The 26,094-nt window shown below is 40.8% G+C and overlaps 1 protein-coding gene across 2 annotated transcripts in view; it reads right to left on the bottom strand.

Annotated features, from left to right (window-relative positions):
* Positions 1–26,094, bottom strand: part of PHLDB3 (pleckstrin homology like domain family B member 3) — a 647,234-nt gene that overhangs the window by 391,891 nt on the left and 229,249 nt on the right. For both annotated transcript variants that reach the window (XM_044080540.1, XM_044080538.1), the window contains exon 2: positions 10,178–10,556. In XM_044080540.1, the coding sequence (XP_043936475.1) occupies positions 10,178–10,447 (270 nt within the window). In that variant the 5' untranslated portion in view covers positions 10,448–10,556. The remainder of the gene's footprint in view (positions 1–10,177; positions 10,557–26,094) is intronic.

The following is a 26,094-nucleotide window of genomic DNA, read 5'->3' as shown; positions in this document are numbered from 1 at the left end:
CTACCCTGGTATAGACTGGGCGAACTACCAAAGATCTAACTCCTATGCCCAGCGGTTCATAGAATTTATAAATTCAAATGCCCTTGAACAACTGGTATGTTCTCCCACTAGAGGGGACAACATATTGGATTTAGTCATCACAAATATGGGCTTCATTGTACCACACCCGTTATCACTCCCTCTCTGGTCAGATCAGACCACAAACTGATAACCCTAGACATCCTCACCCCTCCACCTCCCCCAGTCAAAGAAACCTTCGTAAAAAACCTTTTCCAAAGCAAACTTCAAACTACTTGCGTCAGAAGTGAGCTTCACATTCCTTCCCTTTGCAGATAATATCATCCATCCACGAGAATCCTACACCAAAGCACTTTATTTACATCTTCAGAGATTGCAAGGACCCCTTCCTCAAGCAGAAGAAACCAGTCTGGTGGACACCGGCCATAAGCAAACTATACAATAAAAGGAGGAGACATACAAAAAAGCCCAAATCTCAAGTAGAAAAATCTTCCCTAATCAGCTTTAATAAGAAATTGAGGGCCCTCATCAAGTCAACTAAAGCCAATTTCGAAATGAAAGTTGCCAAGGATGCCAAAGATAACCATAAGGCCTTCTATGGCAGGTCTGTTCTGAGCTAGTACAAAATGGAACAAAATACACTGACCCCACTGATATTGCCAACAAGATATCTTGTCTGACAGGTTCAGTGCAACCCCCCCCCCCTCACCACCTACAGGGCCTATTACTATTCCAGGGATTGTGTAACTCAATTATTACTGATATGTTGGTTAATAAGACTCTATCTAAAGCTAAAAAACTGCCTCCATGGGACCAGATGGTGTATCTGAATACCCTGTTCAGTCTCAGCCTCTCGACAGGATATGTGCCCATCGAATGGCAGACCCTGGGAACTACCGACCAATAAGCCTGACCAGTCTGATCTATAAGCCAATGCTTATGGATCTCATAAATGGAGACATTGGGAACCTCCAAGGACTTGACCCCACACAGTTCGGTTTCATCAAGGGCAGACTGAACCTGGTGCACTTCTTTGAGACAGTTACTCATGCTATAGATAATGGAAAGGAGGTATACACAGCTTACCTTTACCTTGCTAAAGCATTTGACACCATTCCCCATTTGGGTATTATTGATACACTCACCAACCTGGGCATAAACAAGATGGATCGCAAACTGGCTCTCAGACAGATCCCACAAAGTAAGAGATCTATGTCCGAATCCAGACCATGTGCCTCAGGGCTCTGTCCTGGGGCCCCTCCTGTTGGCATATACTTCTCAGAAGTACAGACAAGCTGTGGCTGACCAAGTTTGTGGATGACTGCAAACTGGGTGCTATAATAGAGTCTCCGGCCGACATGGATATCCTCCAGAAGGGCTTTAATGAGACTGATACATGGTGTCAAAGCCATGCTCTCAAGCTAAATGCTAAAAAATGCATAGTAATCCCCTTTGGAAAAAAACAGAGTACCCGCGAACTACCACATACGAGGTAACCCCCTGAAATCTGAAGTAGTAATAAGGGATCTAGGGACCCAAGTAGATAGTCAGCTTTCCTTTGATAACCATGTTGCCAAGGTAGTTAGAAAGTCCTTCTATGTGACCCATCTGATCACGAAAGGGTTCACATCAAGATCTAAGGATGTATTGGTGCCCCTCTACTCTTCCCTCATCAGACCCATTATTGAGTACAATGCACCAATTGGAATGTACCTGGCTAGGCATCTCCAGCAGCTGGACAGACCACAGAGGTACCTCACTAAGAGGATTACTGGCCTCAAACAGTTGCCCTATGCAGCATGATTGAAAAAAGGCTTTTCTCTGTTGCATACCACCTTCTCAGAGGCGATCTCTGTCTAACATACAGAGCCATGTCCAACCCAGAACTGTTGAACATGCTCCATCTTAACAAAACCAAATCCACTCGAGCTACACGCTCTAGGGATATAAACCTTAGCACAACAATGAATAGAACATGCTGAAGGGATAGATTCCCTTCACAAAGACTTCCCTTGCTATGGAACAAGGTCCCGATCTACACAAGACAGAGCCCCTCACTATCAACTCTTCAAGAGGAACCTTGACGAGTGGATGGGTAACAGAAAGTTCACACCAGGGATCATACCAACAGCTCTACTAGACAGGGGCCAAGGGTACTAGCTGCTAGATCAAGGGCCTAGGGAACTAACCAAAGGGGCAGTGAATACCGCACAACGTGGCTGGGCTAATATATGCCTTCGGGCAGATAGCCCAGTACCTACCTATGAACCTATAATGAACTCAATGGAACTACTTTTTATAATTTAACACCCAAAGAAACTGAAGCACTTAAAAATAAATTAACTAAAGCACAGCAACTTATGATTAGACCAACAGATAAAGGTGGGGTGGGGGGGGGGGGTAGTACTACTGGACAAACTACGTATATTGAAAAGCTGATTGATATGTTGAATAATGTACATGAAGTTGCAAAGGTTTCAGGTTACAGGGATTATAAATAGGTTTAATTTCTATCTACATGATTTATTAATGACGAATCAGATTGATTATGGTCTCTATACCTATTTCTCTGTTGACCACCCTAAGATACCCATTATCTATGGACCACAGAAAATTCATAAAGATGGTGTTAACCCTCCCTTTCGACCTACAGTTTCAGGCAGGGGTTGGTTAACGGAAAGTACAGTTGTGTACCTACCATAAATGTAGATGTTCGAGTGTATTCACTGTTGCAGTCATTACACTTGGGTTATCCTGCTGGCAGGCTACCCGCAGTCGGCCGGAGTTCCAAAGTCTAGGTCCAGCGTCTGTTGCTGTCGCCTCTTCCCTGACGTCAGTGCACCAGGGGTATAAAAGATGCAACAGACGCCATTTTCTTCAGTTTTTCTTGCCCCAGATGTCAGGTGCCCCCAGATAGGAAGGCTGAAAAAATTATGCCAAAAAGCATACATGTACTAAATTAAACACTTCCTTCATCTACAAGCAAATACACCACATAGGTTGTATAGAGTTGAGAAGTACAGAAATGTCCCAGCAAAGAAAAGGAGGATGGTGGGTGGGTAACCTGGACTGCAACAGTGAATACACTCGAACATGTACATTTATGGTAGGTACACAACTGTACTATGTTCATCGTGTTTCACTGTTGCAGTCATTACACTTGGGTTGAATCCCAAAGCTGAGGTTGGGTGGCTGGGCCTAAATAGGATTAGGAGAGGCTACCAGGCCCTGCAGAACTGCAGTGGCAAAGCCTGCTCTGGATTTAGAGTAGAGAGGTAAGTGGTAGTGCTTTGTGAAAGTGTGCACTGAACTCCAGGTTGCAGAGAATGTGGCCTAATGCCCTTAGGCACTGATTTGCCATGTTGTGCATAACAGAAGCGAATGCAGTGTCCTATCCATTTTGAAATTGTCTTCTTTGAGATGGGCTTTCCTTGTGATCCTGCAGCATAGGCTAAACACAGTTGCTCAGTTTTTCTGAAAGCTTTTGTTTTGTCCAAGTAGAATCGTAGCTGTCTGTGTATGTCCAAAGTGTGCAGAAGTCTCTCCCCTTTATTCTGGGGATTTGGATAGAAAGTTGGCAAATGAATGGTTTGGCTAAGAGCCACATTGGAAACCACCTTTGGCATGAATGTTGGGTTTGTCCCTAGAGAGACCCTGTCCTGGTGAAAAATGATGAAAGGTTCCACTGCCATTAATGCCTGTAACTCTGAGACTCTTCTTGCTGAAGTTATTGCTAGGAGCAGAGCAGTTTTCCATGATAAGAATTTTATATCAGCTGTGCTGGCTGGTTCAAAAGGAGGCAGTGTGAGCTTTTCTAAAACAAAATTGAGATCCCAAGTAGGTATTGGTGCTCTCCTTGGGGGTCTTATGCTTTTTGCCCCTCTGAGGTACTGTCTTAGTAGTGGATGTGAAAAAATAGGAGGTTCCATATTGTAATGAGCTGAAATGGCAGAGGCATGGATCTTAATAGATAAGAAGGATAGGCCTTTGTCCAGCATCTCAGTTAGGTATTGTAAAATCTGAGGTATATTTGGAACCAGTGGTTCGAGCCCTTGTGCCTGGTTCCAAGCGTAGAATCTCTTCCATTTTTCTGCATAAGATTTCCTAGTGCTGGGCCTCCTGGCTTCTGAAATGACATCCACAACAGCTTTAGAGAGAGGTGTGGTCTGAGTGGCTATATTATCTGCCATGCATCCAGATTTAAGGTTCTGAGTTGACTGTGCAGAATCTGATTGTTTTGTTGAGTCAGAAGATGAGGAATTTGAGGTAAAGGCCAGGCTGGGCCTTGAGACAAGCTCTTTAGGATTGGGTACCAGTGCTGGCGTGGCCAGTCTGGGGCAATCAGGATCATTTTTGGCTTCTCTTGTCTGACTTTTAGGAAAAACTTGGGAAGAAGAGGCAGTGGAGGGAAGGCCTAAACTGTCAGGGTTTTCCAGCTGAATGATAGAGCATCCACTTTCCATGCTTGTGAGTGATAAGTTCTTGTGCAGAATTTCTGTAGTTGGCATTTGTGAGGGGAGGCAAAAAGATCTATGTCTGGGCGTCCCCATTTCCTTGTTATCATGCTGAAGACCTGTGGATTTAGTTTCCATTCGTGATGATCCATACGATTTCTGCTTAGTTCGTCTGCCAGTGTATTTTTTGTTCCTGGCAGGAATTGCGCCTGCAGATGTACTTGATAGGTCTGTTCCACAAAGTCATGGCTTGCCTGCAGAGGGGGTAGGAATGTGTGCCCCCTTGCTTGTTTATGTACCACATAACTATGGTATTGTCCGTCTTTATTTATAGTTGTCCTGGATGTAGTAGGTCCTTGAAAACTGTCAGGGCATTCTGTACAGCTAGCATCTCTTTTTGATTCATGTGAAGATGCATTTATTCCTTGGGCCACATGCCCTGAATACATTTTCCTGCCATATGTGCCCCCCCCCCCCGGCATAAGCCGATGCATCCATTGTTACTGTCTGCCTGGCTGTGGGTAAGGTGAAAGGTTGTCCCTTGTTGGGGTGGCAGGCGCGGGACCACCATCAAAACTCCTGTTGTAGGCAGGGAATTAAAGTTATTATTGTTTCCAGGCTGTGGAAATGTTGAGTCCAAACACTTTTTAGATACCATTGTAGTTTCCTCATATGCAGTCTTGCATATGGAATTAGTAGAATGCAGGACGCCATGAAGCCCAGGGCCTGCAGAATTTATCTTGCAGGGAGCTGGGTCTTTGTTGCCATCATTTGAAAGTAATGAGTCAGTTGCCTTTGCTTGTCTGGCATGAGATAAGCCATCTGGGCAGTTGTATTTAAGCTTGCACTCAGGAATATTATCTCTTGAGAGGGCACTAGTTTTGATTTATTTTCGTTTACTGTGTACCCTAGGCAAATTAGTAATTTTTTTACAAACACCAGATGCTTTAGAAGAATGTCCTTGCTCTCTGCTTGAATAAGGCAGTCGTCCAAGTAGGGATATATTTGAATTCCTCTTTGTCTGCAAAATGCAATTACTGGTGCCAGGCATTTTGCGAAGACCCTGGGGGCAGTAGATAAGCCAAAGGGCAGTGCAGAGAATTGGTAATGCATTGAGCCAGCTATGAATCTGAGGTATCTTCTGCAAGATTGTCTGATTGGGACATGCAGGTATGCCTCCTTGAGGTCCAAAGTAACTAGCCAAGCCTTCTTGCCCAGCATGGGTAGAAGTTGCTGCAGTGTTAACATTTTGAATTTTGGAACATCCAGGAAAGCATTTAGGATTGACAAGTCCAGTATTGGTCTCCAGGCTCTGTCCTTTCTGGGTACTAGGAAAAGTCTTGAGTAAAATCCTTGTCCCTGTTCTTGCTGTGGTACTCTTTGAATAGCTCCCATGTCCATGAGAGCAGCAATTTGTTTTTGTGCCTCTGTCCATTGGTTTTGTGGCAGGTCCGGCATACCTTTTGATTTTGGAAGGGTGTGAAAGTGGAACCTGTAACCCTGAGAAACAATATTCAGTACCCAATTTGTCCTGGGTAATTGGGTGCCAATTTTGTGAGAAAAGTGCTAGCTTTCCCCCTAGGGGTGCTGCCAAAAGGTAAGTGCTTGGCATTTGTAGAGGGAAGTAATTGGGACTGTTTCCTATAAGGTTGTGATTTGTCTCCTCCTCCTCTGGGGGCTGAATCACCCCATTGTTTAGGTCTGTAGGAGCCTTAGGGCTGAGATCTGCCTCTTGGGTGTCTGTATCTGCCTCTTTGTGGCCTGTCTGACACCAGAAATGACCAATTTTTTGAAGGCCAGTTTCTGCTAAACCTAGGTGGTTGAACCTGTAAGAAATCCTTTACCGTCTGCATTGATTTTGCTTTATCCTCCATTTTCTTTAACACCTCTGCCTTAACACCAAACAAAGTATCATGCAGTAGTGGAACATCCAATAATTTTACTTTTAACATGTTTAGGTAAACTTTGTTCTTTCAACCAAGCATGCCTTCGAATGACAGAGCCTGTAACTGCGGCTCTACATGAAGCCGCTAATGAATCAAAACCACATTGCAGAGTATGCTTTCCCACTTGTTCAGATGCATGCAATAAAGCCTGCATTTCCTTACTGTCAGGACTTTCTTAGTTTGTAAGCATTTTCTGTTTTAACAAAGACATGAGGTACTGCTGGCAGTTTAAAGCCCTTACAGCTAAAGTAGCAGAAGTGTAAACTTTTTTCCCCCATCTATCCAGAGCTCTGGAATCCCTATCAGAGGGGACAGGGTTTTTAGCAGTGGAAGCCTTAACCCCTTTGGGACCCTGAGAAATTGTTTCTGGGTCCGCAGCAGGATTTTTGTAAAGAAATTTATGAGAGTCAGGGACCCTGTAAGTACCTGTCTGGCTCAACTGGTTTAGGGGGTAAAGAATCAGGAGACAGACTGGATTCAGAGAAAACATCATCAACAATATCAAGCACAGGGGGGATAGCCAGGGGCCTGTGCTGAGGCAATAAAAGAAAGTCTCTGAGCCTTTTCTTGGATTCTGAGTAATCATGGCTCTCCCAATGGAAATGCTCCCTCATGGTGTGCAGGGTTTCCCCAAAAGAATAATCCTCAGGCGGAGAGGCTGAAGGTATAGATTCTTCTGCATCAGAGTCCTCATAAGGAGGGAGAGAATATCCCTGATCTGAAGAGGAATCAGAGGAAACACAAACCTGGTCAGAGGAATCATAGTCAGTGTCTTGCCTAGGCCTTTTATCAGGAGGGGGATGGGAACCCCTGATCAAAGTAATTAGGTCTTCGGCCATTTTAAGCATCTATTTCTTTGGCATGGATGACTGTCCAAGAGAATGCTGTTTCCTTGTCTTTAATGGTGTTTTTGACTTTGCCTTGGCTGCTGCAGTGGACTTAATAGTACGCTGTGAAGGTCTGAAAACACCCTCAGAAGCCGATGCCTGCTCAGCGGCCCCGGACCCATCTGAGGGAATAGTTTCCGCAGGTCCAATAACTTGAGTTTCCAGAGGCCTAGGTGTCTCCAAGTGGGAGTCAGATATGGCCTGTGGCTCTGAGGTAGCGGGTGTCAGGAGCTGCGAAAGCGCCTCAATGAGAACCGGTGAACCGGCGACTGGCCTAGAAGAGGCTTCGTCGTCGGTTTTGGACCTTGGATGCCTGTCCTTTTCTTTGTCTTTGTGTTTTTTATTAATTCCGGTCATCGGTTGTTCCAATGGCATTATGTAGTTAAACCTTCAGCCAAAGAAATGTAAAGCAAAATCAAACCGACGCTTAATAGTGCGTTTGTTGAATCGAACAGAAAACCGACAACTACTAACGTCGTGGTCAGGACCTAGGCAAGGAATACAGTAAGAGTGAAAGTCCTTATGAGGTATTTGCTTCCCACAAGAAATACAATTGTTAACTTTTACTGACATCGGTCTGGAGCAAGAAAAAGTTTCACCAACAGGGTACTTAGCTTTATTGAAGACTTTGGTTCTGAAACTCGATTTCGAAAATCTCAGGAGTCGGCCGACCGGCACTTACGAACTGCTTTTGCTTTGGGCACTGTGCGGCAAGAAAGACTGAAGAAAATGGCGTTGGTTGCATCTTTTATACCCCTGGCGCACTGACGTCAGGGAAGAGGCGGCAGCAAACGACGCCAGACCTAGACTTTGGAACTCTGGCCGACTGCGGGTAGCCTCAAAGCAGGATAACCCAAGTGTAATGACTGCAACAGTGAAACACGATGAACATTCAATATCTATATATGTGGAGAAGCAACTGAGGTTGGTTTTGGATTCCATCACTAGTGTCCTAAAAGATTCTAAGCAGTTTTTGCAAGATTTATATCAGTGGTCCAACAAGTTTAAAGATCTAAATAACGTTATTTTTGTAACACTAGATGTTAATTGGCTTTTTACAGTCATCCCCAATGATGTAGGGATAGAAAGCATTAGAATGTTTTTGATAACAGATAGTATATTTTCCAACTCAAAGGTGGAGCTGATACGTGTACTACTATATTTAATACTAGCGAACAATGTTTTTATCTTTGAGACAGACTATTTTGTTGCAGAAACTGGGGGTTGCAATGGGCATGACATGTGCCAACTCTTATGCCAACATAGTTCTAGCCTATTGGGAGGCACAATCAGTGTTTACGGACCCTCGGTTTTTAAACATGTGAAGTTCTACAAACATTTTGTAGATGATGTTTTTCTTGTATGGCAAGGAGCATACAATATATTGGTTCAATTCACTGATTACCTACAAAATACCACCACCTTTCTATCTTTACTATGTATCATTCTATGGAATGTATTGACTTTCTGGACACATTTGTCAGTAAGGACGGATTGGATTCATTATCAACTAGCATGTATAGGAAACCCCTGCAGGAAAAGCAACATCCTGCACAATACTAGTATGCACACCCTAGGCATATCCCTACAAATGTGGTCAAGAACCAAGTTCTTAGGGTAATGCTGTTGCATGCTGATGCAATTTCTCTAAGGAAAGTATTAGACACTTTGCATGTAGAGTTGCTACAGCGTAGATACAGAATAGGAGTTACAGAGCGAGCCATCAAAGAAGCTAATGGCAGTGGAGTCCAACCCTATTTTTCTAGCAAAATGGTACATCAAAGAGAGACTGAGCAAATCAAAGAAGAGAGTGGTATGAGTAGAGCTGTTTTGACATACTCCAGTAATATCAACATAGTATGTGATATAGTAAAGAAAAACTGGCCAATAAGAAAAACTGGCCAATACTCATGGCGGATGAGAGTACAAATAAGGTGGTTGGAGAGGTTCCACACTTTACATTTAAGAAGAATAAAACTTTGAAGCAACACTTGTGTTACAAACGGACCAATTATGACAGGGTACACTCTAAGCATAGAGGGACATATGCTTTCAGATCATGCAAGGCCTGTAAGTACATCTGGTCAGTGACCTTTGCAATACGCCCCAGGACCCAAAAAACTATTGAGTTTCGATTCTATGCAGACTGTACTGATAAGAATCTTGTGTATTGGGCACAGTACACAGCTTCTGATATATATATATTTGATCGATATTAGGAAAACCAACCGTACACTGAAGGAAAGAGTGTTGGAACACATCAATGATACACGTAATAGGAAGTCTACTAATGCATTAGCTAGACACATCTTAAAATTAGGTGACAACTCAAAGAAAGGGATTATCCATGAAGGTCACTATACTTTCACTAACCTTATGAGAGAAGAAAAAAACTTCATTTCTTCAGTTTTTGTACTGCTCACACACAGAATGCACTTACCTTGGAATAACCACCACATAACTCTCACATTCATTTTCTGCATGGTACAATTTAATACCCAAAATTACTTTAGATGCAAATGATCAACTTGGAGTTCATTAATTCAGTTACAAAAGATGGGCCCTTAAAGCCGTAGACATTACATAACTCTATACACATTGAACAACTACTTGTTGAAATATGCATCTAGCATTAATTACCGATAAATCCTTCACATCCAGCACTACAAGGCCATGGCTGAAGAAACCGACATGACAGAGTTCCTAGCTTACATAGATGTTTGGCTGACCTACACACCTTTGATCACCATGGCCCCTAAGGAAGGCAGACCTGAAGTGATGTGTAACTTGTAATAATTTACAAATATGTGGACATTACATAATTCTATATACATTGCAAAACTACTTGCTAAAATATGATATTTTGACTTACCCCATTTTGGGCACTTTCTGTGCCACTGGCCTCATCATCATCTCCATCATCATCTGTGCTGTCTGTGCAACCACCCGGACTGGAACAGAATCCAGAGGACAATGATTCTAATTCCTGCTCCTCCGTGTGAACCTCTGGTACTACATCTTGGACTTTGTTCTCTCTGGGCACCATATTTATCATGTGAACCTCCTCAAGTTGATTAGCTGGCATTATGTAAGAATTTGCTGGTAAAAGAGTTCTGATGATTTGGGCACTCTGGACTACCATACCTCAGATAAAGAAGATTGTCCTTGATAGATCAAACATACAAATGCGTTCTCTATGTTCTCCAAGTATGACAAAATCGATTGAACAATGGAAAACCCTGCTGGAGCTTCTGAAAAGAAAAACAAAAGCATTTTGACCACAAACACAATTACTTGTTAACAAGCAAAAATAAGTTCGTAAAGTTGTGTGAATATATTTCCATATATAAGATTCTACACAAATTTCAATGTATCACAAGCTTGATTTTAATTTTTCCTGTTTACGAAATGGAAGTAGCCATTTCCTATAGCCAGATGAAATAAAAGATGAAAATATAAAAACAATACATGAAAAATATTTGCAAGATCAGAGGTCATAATCAAGAGAAAACTATTTTACTAACAAACGTCATTACTCCTCAGGTGGGATGCACAGTAACATTTTAATTTGTGAACTGATCTGCTGCAGACTCTAGGCCTGCCTGGAAAGTACAGTCGTGTACATACCATAAATGTAGATGTTAGAGTGTATTCATTGTTGCAGTCATTACTCTTGGGTTATCCTGTTGGCAGGCTGCCCTCAGTCGGCCAGAATTCCAAAGTCTAGGTCCAGCGTCGGTTGCTGCCACCTCTTCCCTGACGTCAGAGCACCAGGGGTATAAAAGATGCAGCCAACGCCATTTTCTTCAGTTTTTCTTGCCCCAGATGTCAGGTGCCCCCAAATTGGTAGGCTGAAAAAATATGCCAATAAAAATGCATGCACAAAAATAACATTTCCTTCATCTACAAGCAAATACACCACATAAGTTGTATAGGATAGAGAAGTGCAGATAAGTCCCAGCAAAGAAAAGGGGGATGGTGGGTGGGTAACCTGGACTGCAACAGTGAATACACTCATCATCTACATTTATGGTAGGTACACAACTGTACTATGTTCATCGTGTTTCACTGTTGCAGTCATTACTCGTGGGCTTAATCCCAAAGCTGAGGATGGGTGGCTGGGCTAAAATGGATTAGGACAGGCTATGAGGCCCTGCAGAACTGCAGTGGCAAAGCCTGCTCTGGACTTAAGCAGTAAGTGGTAGTGCTTTGTGAAAGTGTGCACTGAACTCCCAAGTTGCAGCCTCTAAGATATCTTTGGTTGGTACTCCTCTGAGGAAGGCTGCTGAAGTGGCTGCTGCTCTGGTGGAATGAGGCCTAATGCCCTTAGGCACTGATTTGTCATGCTGAAAATAGCAGAAACGGATGCAATGGCCTATCCATTTAGAAATAGTCTGTTTTGAGATCGCCTTTCCTTGTGATCCTGCAGCATATGACACTAAAAGTTGCTCAGTCTTTCTGAAAGCTTTAGTTCTGTCCAAGTAGAAGCGTAACTGCCTGTGTATGTCCAAAGAATGCAGAATTTTCTCACCCTTGTTCTGTGGATTTGGATAAAAGGTAGGCAAGTGAATGGTTTGGTTGAGGGCCACACTGGACACCACCTTAGGCATAAATGTAGGGTTTGTCCTCAGAGAAACCTTGTCTGGATGAAAAATGATAAAAGGTTCCACAGCCATGAGTGCTTGTAACTCCGAGACTCGTCTTGCAGAGGTTATTGCTAGGAGCAGAGCTGTTTTCCAGGATAAGAATTTTAGATCTGCTGTTGATGCTGGCTCGAAAGAAGGCAGTGTGAGTTTTTCCAAAACATAATTGAGGTCCCAGGCCGGAATTGGTGCTCTCCTTGGAGGCCTAATGTTTTTGGCCCCTCTGAGGTACTGCCTTATTAAAGGATGAGAAAAGATAGGTGGTTCCGTATTGTAATGGGCTGAAATGGCAGAGGCATGAATCTTAATTGATGAGAAAGAAAGGCCTTTATTCAGCATCTCAGTTAGGTATTGTAAAATCTGAGGGATATTTGGTACACACGTGTCAATGCCTTGTTCCTGGTTCCAAGCACAGAATCTCTTCCATTTTTCTGCATAAGATTTTCTGGTACTGGACCTCCTGGCCTCCAAGATAACATCCATAACAGCTTTTGAAAGAGGAGTGTTTTAAATGGCTACATTATCCGCCATGCTGCCAGATTTAAGGTCCTGAGTTGGCTGTGCAGGATCAGATTGTTTTGTTGGGTCAGCAAGTGAGAAGTTTGAGGCAATATCCATGCTGGACCCGGAGACAAGCTATTTAGGATTGGGTATCAGTGCTGGCATGGCCAGTCTGGTGCAATCAGTATCATTTTTGGCTTCTCATGTCTGACCTTTAGGAGTACCCTGGGAAGGAGAGGCAGTGGAGGAAAGGCATATACTGTTAGATTTTTCCAGCTGAAGGACAGGGCGTCCACTTTCCATGCTTGCTTGTGATAAATCCTTGTTCAAAATCTCTGCAATTGGCAGTTGTGAGGGGAGGCAAATAGATCTATGTCTGGGCATCCCCATTTCCTTGTTATTATGCTGAAGACTTGTGGATCCAGTTTCCATTTGTGGGGATCCATGAGGTTTCTGCTTCGTTCGTCTGCCAGGGTATTTGTTTTTCCTGGCAGGAATTGTGCTTGCAGGTGAACTTGGAAAGTCAATGCTGTGTCCCATAAGGTCATTGCTTGTCTGCAGAGGGGGTAGGAATGTGTACCTCCCTGCTTGTTTATGTACCACATGACCGTAGTATTGTCTGTCTTTATCAGTAGCTGTCCTGGATGAAGCAGGTCCTTGAAAGCTGTCAGGGCATTTTGAACAGCTAGCATCTCTTTTTGATTGATGTGAAGATGCATCTGGTTTGCAGGCCATGTGCCCTGAATACATTTTCCTGCCATATGGGCCCCCCAGGCATAATCTGATGCATCCGTTGTCAGTGTCTGTCTGGCTGTGGGTAAACTGAATGGCAGACCCTTGTTGTGGCCTCTGCCCACCATCGAAACTCCTGTTGCAGGCAGGGGAATGAGTGCAATTATTGTCTCCAGGCTGTGGCAATGCTGAGTCCAAACACTTTTAGATACTATTGTAGTTTCCTCATATGTAGTCTGGCATATGGAATTAGTAGAATGCAGGATGCCATGAAACCCAAGGCCTGCAGGATTTTCCTTGCAGATAAGTGGGTTTTTGTTGCCAATTTCTTGAAGTAAGAAGTCAGTTGCTTTTGTTTGTCTGGCGTGAGATAAGCCATCTGGGCGGTTGTATTTAAGCTTGTACCCAGGAATATTATCTCTTGAGAGGGCACTAGTTTTGATTTCTTTTCGCTTACTGTGTACCCTAGGCCAATTAGTAATCTGTTTACAAACGCCAGATGCTTTAGAAGAATGTCTTTGTTCTCTGCTTGAATTAGGCAGTCGTCCAAGTAGGGATATATTTGAATTCCTCTTTGTCTGCAAAACGCAATTACTGGTGCCAGGCATTTTGTGAAGACCCTGGGCACAGTAGATAAGCCAAAGGGCAGTGCAGAGAATTGGTAATGCATTGAGCCAGCTATGAATCTGAGGTATCTTCTGCAAGATTGTCTGATTGGAACATGCAGGTATGCCTCTTTTAGGTCCAAAGTTACGAGCCAAGCCTTCTTGCCCAGCATGGGCAGTAGCTGCTGTACAGTCAACATCCTGAATTTTGGAACTTCCAGAAACGTATTTAGTATAGACAGGTCCAGTATTGGTCTCCAGGTTTTGTCCTTTCTGGGCACTAGGAAAAGTCTGGAGTAAAATCCTTGCCCCTGCTCTTGTTGTGGTACTTGCTGAATGGCCCTCATGTCCATGAGGGCTGTAATTTGTTTTTGTGCCTCTGCCCATTGATTGTGTGGCAGGTCTGGCATACCTTTTGACCTTGGTAGGGTGTGAAAATGGAACCTGTAGCCTTGGGACACTATGTTCAGGACCCATTTGTCTTAGGTAACCATTTGCCAATTTGATGAAAAAAGTGCTAGTTTTCCCCCAAGGGGGCTGCCAAAAGAAAAGTGCTTGGATCTGGCAGAGGAAAGTCATTGGGACTGTTTCCTGTAAGGTTCTGATTTGTCTTCTCCACTTTTGGAGGTAGGAGCATCCCATTGTTTAGGCCTATATGAGCCTTGGGGCTGAGATCTGCCTCTGGGATGCCTGTATCTGCCTCTTTGTGGTCTGTCTGACACTGGAAAGGACCAATTTTTAGAAGGCCAGTTCCTGCTAAACCTGGGTGGCTGTACCTGTAAGAAATCCTTGATTGTCTGCATGGATTTTGCTTTATCCTCCATTTTTTTCAACACCTCTTCTGCTTTAGTACCAAACAAAGCATCATGCTTTAATGGTGCATCTAATATTTTTTTAACATGATCAGGCAGATTCTGTTCCTTTAACCAAACATGTCTTCTAATAACAGAACCTGTAACAGTGGCCCTGCAAGAGGCCTCCAGTGAATCATAACCACATTGCAAAGTATGCTTTCCCACTTGTTCAGCTGCATGCAATAAATCCTGCAATTCCTTGTTCTCTGAACATTCAGTATTTGTAAACAATTTCTGTTTAAGCAGTGACATTAAATACTGCTGATATTTAAGCATACGAAACTGACAATTTAAAGCCCTTACAGCCAAGGTAGCAGAAGTGTAAACTTTTTTCCCCCATCTGTCTAGAGCCCTAGAATACCTATCAGAGGGGACAGGGTTTTTTGCAGTGGAAGTTTTAACCCCTTTGGGACCCTGAGATATAGTTTCTGGGTCAGCAGCGGGGTTATTATATAGGAATTTATGAGAATCCGGGACCCTGTAGTATCTGTCTGGCTTAGCAGGTGCAGGGGGTAAAGAGTCAGGGGACTGAAAATACATCATCTACAATGTCTAGAACAGGTGGAATAGCAAGGGGTCTGTGCTGAGGAAGTAGCAGAAAGTCTCTGAGCCTTTTCTTAGATTCAGAATAATCTTGGCTCTCCCAGTGGAAATGCTCCCTCATGATATGTAGGGTTTCCCCAAAATAATAATCCTCAGGAGGAGAGGCTGAAGGAATGGATTCTTCAGCATCAGAATCCTCATAGGGAAGCATGGAATAATCCTGTTCAGAAGAGCAATCAGAGGAAATAGAAACCTGATCAGAAGAATCATACTCTGTCTCTTGCCTAGGCCTCTTATCAGGAGGGGGATGGGAGCCCCTGTTCAAAGTAATTAGGTCTTCGGCCACTTTGAGCATCTGTTTTTTAGGCATGGAAGTCTGAGTAGGAGAATGCTGTACTTGTTTCTTTGTCTTTAGAGCTGCTTTAGTCTTTGTCTTTGAAGCTGAAGATGCCTTAATATATAGTTGTGTAGGTCTGAAGACACCCTCAGAAGCCGATGCCTGCTCAGCGGCTCCGGACCCATCTGAGGGAATGATTTCCGAGTGTCCAGTACCTTGAGTATCCAGAGGCCCAGTCAGCTCCATGTGGGAGTCGGAAGTGGCCTGTGGCTCTGAGCTAGCGGGCGCCAGGGGCTGCGAAAGCTCCTCACTGAGAACCGGCGGCTGGCCTAGCAGAGGCCTCGTCGTCGGTTTTGGACATCGGATGCCTATCCTTTTCCTTGTCCTTGCGTTTTTTGTAAACTCCGGTTGTCGGCTGTTCCGATGGCATTATATAATTAAACCTTCGGCCAAAGTAATGAAATGCAAAATCAAACCGACGCTTAATAGTGCGTTGGCAAAACCGACAGCTAGCAACGTTGTGATCAGGGCCTACGCAAGGAATACAGTAAGAGTGAAAATCCTTATGCGGTATTTGCTTCCACAAGGAATACAATTGGTAACTTTTTCTGACATTGGTCTGGAGCAAGAAAAAAGTTTCCCCAACGGGGTACTTAGCTTTAATGAAAACTTCGGTTCTGAAATTCGGATTTGAAAATCTCAGGAGTCTGCCGACCGGCACCTGCGAACTGCTTTTGCTTCGGGCACCGCGCGGCAAGAAAGACTGAAGAAAATGGCGTCGGCTGCATCTTTTATACCCCCGGCACACTGACGTCAGGGAAGAGGCGACAGCAACCGATGCCGGACCTAGACTTTGGAATTCAGGCCGACTGTGGGTAGCCTGCCAGCAGGATAACCCAAGTGTAATGACTGCAACAGTGAAACACGATGAACATCCCTAACTCACCTAACCAGCCCTAACCCTCACGTTCACACAATCGCACACATACCTAACCCACGCCCTAACCCTAACTCACCTAACCCGCCCTAACACTCACATCCACACAATCGCACACTTACATGAACCCGACCCGTAACTTTCCACCACAGCACTGAAAATACCGAAGCAACAGAAATGGACCACAGAATTCTTTCCTTAGGAAAAAATTTGGGTTTCTGTTGCTTCGATATTTTAAACATTCGCTTACATAAGTTTGATCAATCAGCGTTCGCTTTTTTAAGCATTCACTGATTTAATATAGAAGAAATCTCAACTGGTACATCCAAGAGAACTGAACCTTAGTCATCTTTTGCATGAGGTAGTTTACAAGCCATAGATTTGTTATATTTAGAAGGAGGCACTTGTTAGACGAACCTTTGCCTTGTTTAAGGTTTTGAAAATTATGAATAATTTCTTTGGATAGGTATAAAGGCTAGGAAACACTTTAGCTGATGGTGTTCCTTCATTTTACCCTACTGAAAAGGCTTCAAAAGGTGTGAAGCTGGACCACCATACAAAAGTTTATTTTTAACAGAAACTTCTAGAATTTGAGCCAGATTACTTTCGGATAACAGCCAAGCATGTCTGCATATAAAAATACTCGTCACTGCTGTTCTTGTAAATAGCATTCATTAAATCATAAGCACATTTTAATTTCCAAAGCCCACAGAAGCATTTGTCATCAAGGAGAATATCCTGTTTCCTTATAAACTGGAATTTTTTGAATAATCTGCACCTACGATGCAACTATGTTTTGATAACATAATATTTAAGCAAACAATTACAGGACCTGATTGCCAAAGTACTAGAAGTGATATAAACTTTCTTAACATACCAGTCCAACAACCTCCCCTGTTTAATATCTCCAAATGTTTTGGCTTTCTAATACCTTAACAAGAACAACTTCCCATTCATAAGTCATGGCACGGTTTGAGTTCACAAAATTAGCATTGTTTCATTCTTTGACGTTTATGTAATAGTGCTGTTCTCAGCACTCACAATGTGCCCAGAATTGCCTCCATCTGCAATTCATATGGGGTTACATGTATGATTGTAATTTTTTTTTAAAGAGACCTGTTACTCTTACTACTATTGCAACTGTCTGGGTATCTTTTGTCTCTATAAATATATGACACTTATTACTGGGTGTAGCACTTTCAATTTTCAACACTTGTATCTTGCATCTATTCTGAACCGTCGATAATGTGTTATCCTTTGCGATATAAACTTCATCATATTCTATTACGTTTTGAGTTTCATGTTTAAAATGCTTTTCACATACATCTATATTACAGTTTTGCACAGTATCCAGTGCAATAGTCTTTCCACATTATTGTGCTTTTCAGTATAGAGGTCAGCTGCCATGACTATATCATACCCAGTAACAAGATGTTCAACTGTTTCCAGTTCTGTTTTACAGGGTCTACATTTGTCTTTTTCCACTGTTCGGAATGGACTTTGTAAACCAACGTGTACACAAGTCTGCTATCCTGAGCTGCCATTATTAGCCTTTCATCTATTGGTTTGATTTCACCTCTCCATAACCATATCTGTGTCAAATCTTGAACAACATGATGTTTCAGATCATCTCTGTATTTCCACTGTATTTGTGGATTTTCCATTTTTTCTACTCATCTAATCCTTTTCATTATATTCTTTATGTTTCAGCACAGTCATGTTACGGTCTGATTTTTGTCTACTTCTGGTTTGATTTCCACTCTTACTTTATTCTAAAATGCTTCTGCTAAGCTAAGCATAGACATCATCATAAGACTTCTCATGTTTTAGTAGTACAAGCAAGGAGTCTAAAAGAATTTACACTCGTACTTGGATATGTTACCAGTACATATAACCCCATATGAATTACAGGAAAGGTTCTGGGCACATTGGTGTGTGCTAAGAACAACTCTACTGACGAAACTCAAAGACTGAAACAGTATCAATTTCATGAGCTCTAACTGAACCCTAACTTAGAAATGCAGTTCATTCCAGCCTTGCTATCAGAAACCCAAAATACTTGCAAAAATTAATAATTTACATTCATAAATTTGCTGAAAATATTCCAAGAACTAAACCAAAACAGAGAAAGGAGATTTTGCCAATATGGATGACTCCAAGTAGAGGTACAGAAGACAGCAAGAGTGAGTTGGAATTAATTGGAGAAAACTGGCAAAACAGCCAAACTACTGAGGCGCAAATAACTACAGTGAGAAAGGTAATGGATTGAGATAAAGCAAAGAAGTTGTTTGGATTTCAGATTAAAGACTGCTTTCCCTATCAGGGACTGATAAAATACAGGCAAGGAGCAAGAGATATGAGAGTCCTAAATGAAAGAAGTTCTCTGGCTGAGTTTTTTTGTAAAATCTAGAAAAGAAGTTGCACTTTAAAAAGGGATAATTAGTAGGGCATATAAATACCACACAAATACTGTAAAAATTGATCAGAGAAGGTAAGAAAAGATTAGGAAGAGAGACTGGAAAAGTAATTTACAGGGGAAATAATGGGAGGACATATGCATGGCTCTCAAATATGCAAAAAGTCTAGAAGGTTTATGATTTTTGTTTGGAAGCATGCACATGTATCTTAAAACCCTAGCAGACTTCAAATAATTTTTGTCTAAGTTTATAGCAAATGTTGGAGGTGTGATGGGAAAGAAAGAGGTAATTGGGAGCATTTTTTGTTTTTTTTGAGTGTAATTAGTTGGCAGATTAAAAAAAATACCTACAGAGTAGTATGTGTCGGGGACCAAATGGTTATAACTACGGAAATGACTTGGGACATTGAATCTGCTTACACAAAGTAAAACCTTAAGTTTTATTCTGTTGGCTGCCAGAAAAAAAAGCAATTACAGTAAAATGAAAATTAAAGGCTAAAACAACTGTAGCTTTATTACTGAGCGCTTTCGCAGTATCAAGCACACTGCTTCATCAGATGAAGAAACAAGTAAAACATTGTTTAAATATACCCCTATATGTACACAGCTGACCAATCTAAAATACCTGTAGTTAAAACATTCACACTCTTGAAGTACTAGTTCCACTGAAATTACTATGCTATATTCTATACAAAGAGCAAGTAACCTGCAGCAAAAACATTAACATTATCAAGGTGCTGATTCCACAAAAGCCAGTATTAACAAAAACTAATGTTAAAAACACATCAAGACATGCATAATAAAATACATATATAATAAGTCCATTTTAGTCCCTACTAAAACTCAGTATAAACCATACATTTTCCAACAGTCTATATTCATGCTCATATAACCTACATTTAAAAACTATGCTCATTAATAAAAAGTGCATAACTATTTCCTATAACCCCCTGCCTTTAAAAAAAAAAAAAAAAAAAGCTGTATAGGGACCTTATCATTGAGACTATATCCTGCATCAGCACGCATGCGAATAATCCATCTGGTTTTTGACAATTAGATCTTGTTCATAAAGTCACCTCCTCTGAGGGTTGATACCAGTCTCTCTACTGCATACATCATAAATTTATCTGAAGAGTCATGTTATGCAACTTTAGCTAGGGCACTAATACTGCTGGCATTTTTAATGTTACTCAAATGTTCATTAATTCTATCCCTGAATCTTCTGTCAGTTTTTCCAATATAGAGTGACTGGCATTTCAAGCAGTAAGCTAAATACACAACATGACGAGTGTTACAATTAGCATATACATTATTTAAACTGCTTCCCTGTATCAACTAGTGGTATCAATATAGTCTTATGATTTACACTGGTTACAGGGAAATAACTGTCTTTATATTTGAAGGGAGCTTAGGGTAGCCTAACATTTTACTCAGGTTCTTTTTATTTTTGAACACAAAGTTTGGATGCTCACCCACAGTTTCCTTAATCTTGGGATCAGATGTCAGTATGTGCCAATTTCTCTTACATATTTCAGTAACCTGTTTAACATCACTGGAATAAAAGACTTGTACCCTTAAACTATTTTTTATCATGGCTCGTGCCTATATCCATGTGTAAAGAGTAATTTGGTTTAGCGTGTGTGGACCTGTCCTTTAACCTGGTCTAAAGTTACCACTACTTGACCACAATTGTATTCCCTTTCTATATATTTATGTTTTAAGTCATCCGACTCTTGTAAATATTTCTCATCACTTACATTAAGGCAAGAAATTCTCATACCTTGTCCTTTAACCACATTATTAAATATATGCCTGGGGTGCATACTATGTCTGTGAAGAAGTATATTATGAAGGCACATCAGTAATAAGTTTACCATTACTAGACAATGACCTTAATATCAAGGAAACTGATTTCACAAATGGTGTTTGTCGCTGTAAACCTCAGGAAAGATGTACTAAAATTACTGTACTCAAACAACATATCAAAATCAACCTGGTTACTACTCCAAATAATAGACAAATCATCAACAAAATGCTTGTAAAAATAAGCTGCTTCCATTCAGATTGTAATACTACGTTTTGTTCCCAGTTGACCATGATCGTCTCTGCATAGCTGTTAGCACTGTATGTGCCCATAGCCACTCCATCTAATTGGTGGTACAGATTATTCTCAAAGACAAAAACATTATTATCAAGAACCAATTCCATCAACAGATAAAGTAAATCAATAAAGCTTGGTTGGTAAGCACTATGGGTAGTCAAATATTCATGCAACATAAGAATACCAGCTTGATTAGGTATTTTAGTAAAGAGTGACTGCACATCCAGTGTAACAAGCATAAAACTACTACAGTCATGTTCATTCAAACATGCTATAAATCCATCAAAAAATGTTTAGAGTCCTTTAATACAAAAGCATTCAAGTCTAATACAGGTTTAAGTTGTTTCACAAAAATAGAAAGGAGTTCAATTACTCAATTTCTTCAGCAACATCAGGTCTAAAAGGAGGGCATACAGGATCTTTGGGAATTTTAGGAAGGCCCTCTATCACTAGTAAAGTGGACATTTAACAGCAAAATATTCAAAAAGCTTTGAATCAACAGTGAATTTTGTAAACGTGTAATCATTATTCTGAATTTGTTTCATGTAACTTGCATACAAGTAGTTGTACAATTTAACATAGCGCACATACTACTACTATAAAATGCATAATCAGTTTTAAATTTGATTGATACCCTACAGATAGAACCAAACTCTTCCTAACTATCACAGTTTATATATTAACTTATTTAACTACAAATGTTTTATTTTGAATCCTTTTGGTCAGGCTGAATGTAAATACTGTAAATAGTTATTGAATGTTATGAATGTATTTAATTACTGCATTATTTCATCAAAATAAAATCATTTGAGTAAAAAAAAAATAAAACGCATAATCCATGACTACAACTGGTCCTCCTTTGTCTGGTGATTTAAAAGAAATAAGTCGTGTCATTTTGCAAATCTGACAAGAGCTTTTCTTTCATTTAAGCTCAGATTACTAAAAACTTTTCCTTTGCGTCTACTATTTATTAAGTACATATCATGCTCACATACTTTCTCATAGGCATCTAACACTGAATTGTTTAAAGAAACATATAATCTGGGCTTCTTAAACATCGAGGTAACATCACTGACAGTTGCCAAGGCAGACCACTTTGCAATTAAGACGTGATAAATGACAAATTGTTATCCCAGAGATAAAAATTCAAAGGGGGGCATTCCAGGGTGACTGTCACCCGTTGCTATTCCGATTTGCTCTTAACCCATTAAGCTGTTCATTTAACAGCTTAGACCATGACTATAATTTGGCTCCGAGAAAAGAACAATGTGTAAAGACTTATCTTCGATTTGTTCTTCTTTCGGCTTTTCCCGGTTAGGGGTCGCCACAGCGGATCATCTGTCCGCTCATGATTGGCAGTGGAGTTTTACAGTGTCGAGTTGCCAGCCTGGCTCCCAACCTTCCACAGAAGGCACACATGCACACACTCACACCTAGGGCCAATTTAGAGTGTCCAATCCACCTACTGCTTGTCTTTGGGATGTGGGAGGAAACCGAAGCACCCGGAGGAAACCCACACGAACACAGGGAAGACATGCAGACTCTGCACAGAAGGCACCCCAGCCGAGAATCGAACCGGAAAACCTCTTGATGTGAGGTGGCAACGCTAACCACTGCACCACCGTGGTTGTTGATTTAAAACGATATAGCTCATCAGATGATGAACTGAAAGCACAACTGCAGGTTGTCAAAACTTTTTCAGAGGATATAAGAATGTAATTTGGTCTTGATAAATGTGCAAAGGCAACCTTTAAAGCAGGAAAACTTCAGTTTGTGACAAGAATGTGGCATAAAAGAACTTCAGCAAGAGGGTGTGTATAAATATTTGGGACTTTATGAAGGATCAACAATAAAACATGAAAAAAATGCAAATAAAACTTAGTAAGGAATACTTTAGAAGACTTAAATTAATCCTGAAAACAGCACTGACATCTCGGAATAAAATCCTAGAGGAAAACAAGAAGGATCCTTCATGCTCACCAAACTATTACAAAAAAAAAAAAAAAAAAATCAGTGTATACCAAGATTATATATCCCCTGTTCCGAAGGAGGGATGGGCCTCCTTGAAATGGATTACATGTACAGATCTGCAATCGTGGGACTCCACACATTTTCTGACCTCACAAGTCCCCCTGCACCTCCCACACCTCCTGCTTATTATATATAGCAACACTGAGATCGTACTACAGTGAGGAAAAGGGTAAATTACCCGAGCCACATCATACCCAGATCTCCATTCAAAATATTGAGTTTATATTAGCGAATGTATGCCCACTTTTGTTAATATAAACTCGATCACTTTTTGTTCGACATTGACAGTTTAGAAACCATGCAATCAACCAACCAGTATTTGACTGCATGCCTTTCAGAATTTTGATATGCTACGTAAACACAAGTATAAGTCTATTAATCAGCACACAACACATCTAAAAATAGACAACCTTTAAAACTGATAAAACTGTAACATGAAAAAAAAACAAACAAAAAAATTTAACAGAAAAGGAAAATACTTCCTTTTTTGATCAAGCTACTGTTAAGGAAAGAGTGTTTAGTACCGTAGTATGTAGGGCTGAGGTTAGCACATATTTGTAAAACTGGCCAGGGGGTCTTTGGTAACTATCCCTGCCCTACCCATGACACTGGAGTATTAAAGTCCCTTTAACCAACAGTACTGCTAAACAAGACAAAAGGGGATGGATGCATGTATGCATGTATGCATACACACACACACACACACACACACACACACACACACACACACACACACACACACACAAAAACTTCCATAACCCTGACTCCAACTATAACCCTGCAAACAATCCCAAACACACAAACAAAAGCCAAATACAACACACATTTATCCCTTTCCGCAGCTTACTCTAACTCCAACCTGCAAACACATGCACACACACAATCCAAGTGCAACACTTTTGTAACACTTTTGTTACAAATTAAAGTTTCGGCATTACTTCCCATTTGCACTTAGCTTGTATACAATAATCCAATGCTCAACTATTTTGGTTTCAGCAAACAAAACTACTCATTCATATTTACTATCAGGAAATTTCATAATTAAATGATTCAACAACCAGATATTACATTAGAGACGGAGAACTTGAACAATAAAAAACAGCGTAAACAAGTCATCTCCCAGTGTTGTTTTTAATGTTGAAAAGAAAAACAAAACAATGAACATCATAAAGTGTCAAGTGATTCTGATACAGGGGCATTAGTCGCATTTTGTTGCTAAAACAGCTGCACATCTGTTCTAATCAATTCCACACTGATCTTTTTAAAGTTACTGTTACTTACATATCACTGTTTTTTTTCCCTGCAACATTGCAAATAAAGTCAGTATGCAGAAACGAAAGAAAATAGATGCAGTCTTTTCTGATATGGTAAAAAAGATGATGATCATGTGAAGCGACTTCCTATGCAAATGAAAAGAAACAGCACAAGTCTACAGAAGCTGATTATCTATGACATTTTTAAAAATATGGTGGGGGTGCATGCTACCCCTATCCAAAAGAGCATTTTTCCAGCATGACTTACGATATAACAAAGTACTTATTTTACCCTCTTCATCCACTTTTAATAAAATATCCAAGAATTTTATAAAATCTACTGATTAATGCAAAGTAAATCTTAAAAATGTAGTGGTTGTCTCTAAATAGTTAACAAAGGCATCCAATTGTTGTACATCTCCTTTCCACACAAAAAAAAAGACATCCACAAATCTGCGATATAAACCCATATGTGCTAGCCACAGATTTTCCTCAGTTAAAATATATCATTTCCCATTCAGCTAGAACCAAGTTTGCATAGCTGTTGGTGCGCAGGGTGTGCCCATGGCAACACCCCAACGCTGTAAATAAAACTTCTGTTCAAAGGCAAACACACTGTTCTCAAATACAATACTCAATAGTCTGCATATACGTTCAACATATTTTTTGTCCATATATGCTACTCCTTCATTAAAGCAATATATATACCTTAGCCCTATACTATTAGAAATGACTGTAAGGAGATTCTTTACATCTAGGGTTACAAAAATAAATCTTGCATTTGAATTCAAGTTATCCATATAGTCATTTAGTTGTAAAAAATGTGAAGAATCTCTTAACACAGAGATAGCCTTATTAACCATAGGTCTAAGTTGTCCTTCTACCCATTTAGAAATTGTTTCTGTAACCCATCCTGAGCCATTTACTATTGGCCTTAGAAAAGGTTTTACCAAGGACTTAAGTATCTTAGGTAGACCAGATATATTATTACGAATCTTAGGAAAATCTACCATAAAGTAGTCATACAAAATCCTTAGAAATAATGCTAGTTTGTAATAAATGAAACAAATCATTCTTCACATTACTGACAATCTAGTCTAATCAATTCTAAACTGATCCTTTTTTTAAGTTACTGTTACTTACATATCACTGTCTGTTTTTTCCTGCAACATTGCAGACAAAGTCAGTATGCAGAAACAAAAGAAAATAGATGAAGTCTTTTCTGATATGGTAAAAAAGATCATGATCATGTGAAGCGACTTCCTATGCAAATGAAAAGAAACAGCACAAGTCTACAGAAACAAAGTCATACTATCAGGAGTCAAGTCAGGTTGGATTCCCTCAGACTCCATTTGCCTACTGTGACCATATCACATAAACAGACAGTTCTCAAAAGCAACTGGGAAATTGGACTATGCTCCACAAAAGTCTTTTAGTCCATATGTCAATTAACTACCTATGAAACTGTGTATTTTGGTGCTTGGCAGAGGCATAATGTAACTGTTCCTATACACAAGATATATAAAGCATGTTCAGAGTCCTTCTGTTTAACATGAAGGCAAGCATTTGAGCCAAGCCGATATGACAGACAGTTCCCACCTGTGACAACAGTGAGCTTGGTTAGATCAGTTAGAACAGTTGATAAGTGTCATCCAGGTGCGAGACTAAGGAATAAGTGGAAAAGTACAGTTTTGTACCTACCATAAATGTAGATGTTCGAAGATCCACATTGCTGCAGTCCTTACTTATGGGTAGTCCGCTGTCCTCGGTCGGCCCGAATACCAAAGTATTAGGCTGACATCGGTCATGGGCGCCTAGATCTGACATCAGAGCGTC

The sequence above is a fragment of the Protopterus annectens genome, chromosome 8.part0, assembly GCF_019279795.1.
Source record: "Protopterus annectens isolate FY-2018-M chromosome 8.part0, PAN1.0, whole genome shotgun sequence".
Classification (NCBI taxonomy): domain Eukaryota; kingdom Metazoa; phylum Chordata; order Ceratodontiformes; family Protopteridae; genus Protopterus; species Protopterus annectens.
The sequence above is the reverse complement of the archived record's forward strand: the minus strand, read 5'-3'. Positions and strand labels throughout refer to the sequence as shown.